At 41.7% G+C, this 2,110-nt stretch overlaps 1 protein-coding gene across 1 annotated transcript; it reads left to right on the forward strand.

Moving 5' to 3' along the window:
• Positions 1-228: 228 nt before the first annotated feature.
• On the forward strand, positions 229-1,569 carry WSC4 (Wsc4p; the record flags this gene model as incomplete). The annotated part of the gene is made up of 1 exon (XM_453981.1): positions 229-1,569. The coding sequence occupies one exon, from the start codon at positions 229-231 to the stop codon at positions 1,567-1,569; it is 1,341 nt and encodes a 446-aa protein (XP_453981.1).
• Between the last annotated feature and the right edge of the window lie 541 nt (positions 1,570-2,110).

Here is a 2,110-nt window from a genome sequence, read left to right on the forward strand (position 1 = left end):
CATTCATTATTATTAGCAGTAGACAGAACATCAGAAATTGCATCACGGAATTGAGTTCGAAACCTTAACCCATCGTCAAATATAAGAGAACGTACATACTTATCAGCAATCTTTCGCAACTAGGATAAGGCATTGAAAGTGCTATTGACCTGACGGAAGCGGCAAACGGGGTCAAAAGGTATTCGAAAGAATCAGAATACTTTCAAGCACACAAGTAAAAGTAACGTAATGAAATGGGTCAACTGGCTGGCGACTGTTTCATTAGTGCGACTTGCCTATGGATTAGAACAGGATTATTGTTCCAGTGAAAACACAGGTACGGATCTTATCACATACGGTTACCAAAGTAATGGGTACTGTTCGGATACCTGTCGTGGGAAGTCGTTCGATTTTGCCATAGTACAAGGATATTCCTGCTGGTGTTCTAACGATCTCCCATCTTCGCAGGTGTCAGTTTCGTCATGCAGTGAGACCTGCCCAGGGTATGGGGTAGAGGACTGTGGTGACACCAGTGCCGGATTATATGGGTACTTGTACCTTGGATCAGGCTCTCTGCCATCCATTAGTTCAAGTTCAAGTCCTAGTGGAACCACTTCGGAATCCAGTGCAGATCCCTCTTCTACATCTACTGATGATGATGGTACCACTGTTACAAACGATGGGAGTTCTACTAGTGACACGGGTTCGGCAACCTCATCATCATCATCATCATCCTCCTCCTCCTCCTCCTCCTCCTCCTCCTCCTCCTCCTCTTCTTCTTCTTCTTCTTCTACTTCTTCTTCTACTTCTTCTTCTTCTTCTTCATCTTCCTCTTCTTCTTCTTCATCTTCCTCTTCATCCTCATCATCATCTTCGTCCTCTTCCTCATCTTCATCCCCAACAGCACAGACTACAACAACGTTAGAACCATCTATTTCTGTTCTTTATTCGGTGGAAACGATCACAGCAGAACCATCGACAGATAGCAATAGTAACGGTAGCAATAGTAGGACCAACGAGATTGTCACCACAAGGGTGATAACAACAGTATACTCGTCACCGTCTCAAACTATTGCTGCGTCCACATCAACTGAAAGCAACTCTAATCGGGGAAATTCAAGCTTTTGGGACTCATCGGGCAAAGTAGGGGGAACCTTCGCTGTAGTAGGGGTAGTGGTAGCTGCAATACTCGCTATTCTGCTCATATTATTCCTCAAGTACAGAAAGAACAAAGAACAACAAGACTTTGAAAAGACATACGATGAGGTGAAAAGATCAGCTACTGGAGCATACTCTACTTCGTCTTCTTCCCAAATACATAGCAGTGGCGGTGGTGGTGGTGCAGCACCCTTTGTTTACACAGATGAAAAGGGTATTGTGAACACGACGACAACCAGTCCTAAATCGCCGACATCAAACACCCAGCAACCCGTTAATACCCCCGAGTCTGAAGTATCAGAACCTGTTGTCCTTGACCAAAGGCTGGATCCACAACATTTAATGTCGCAATGGGAAACGAACGGAAGTAGAGTATCACTCGCTGACGATGTTGACTATTCGAGAAAAGTATTAAGAGTAATCAACGAATGATTGTGCGCCTACAACCATCGCATTAAGACACACAGAAATACAACTAAAAACTAAAAAAATGTAAAAGCTATTACACTAATAATACCTACAATTGAAAACGTAATACTACCTCTCTCATCACATCTATTAAATACACTTAAATGTCATCTTCCATATTTATGCATATTCCGTAATTGTTGACTGCTCGCTTTTTCAGTTTCCCTTAATATATAGTTTTAATAATCGTTACACTCACACTATGAAAATTAGGTGCAAATACATACATATAATGAAATATGTATGTGAAATACAAGAGACTTCTACCACATGTTTTAACGTTTACTCCGAGTACTATCTTGAGTACCTGAATGCTACGAAATTATTTTCAGATCTGATCTACTCATAAAAAATCGTCCTTTCGACTCACCCGTCCTCTCTGTTTCTCATTCCTTCACCTTTGCAGATCCATGTTATTACCCGGACTGTTTTAGGGTGCACATAGAAATACATTCCACGTTTTTAGTCATTGTTGCAGTAACTACTGAAATTTTCCACGCACCAC

The sequence above is a fragment of the Kluyveromyces lactis genome, assembly GCF_000002515.2.
Source record: "Kluyveromyces lactis strain NRRL Y-1140 chromosome E complete sequence".
Taxonomy (NCBI): domain Eukaryota; kingdom Fungi; phylum Ascomycota; class Saccharomycetes; order Saccharomycetales; family Saccharomycetaceae; genus Kluyveromyces; species Kluyveromyces lactis.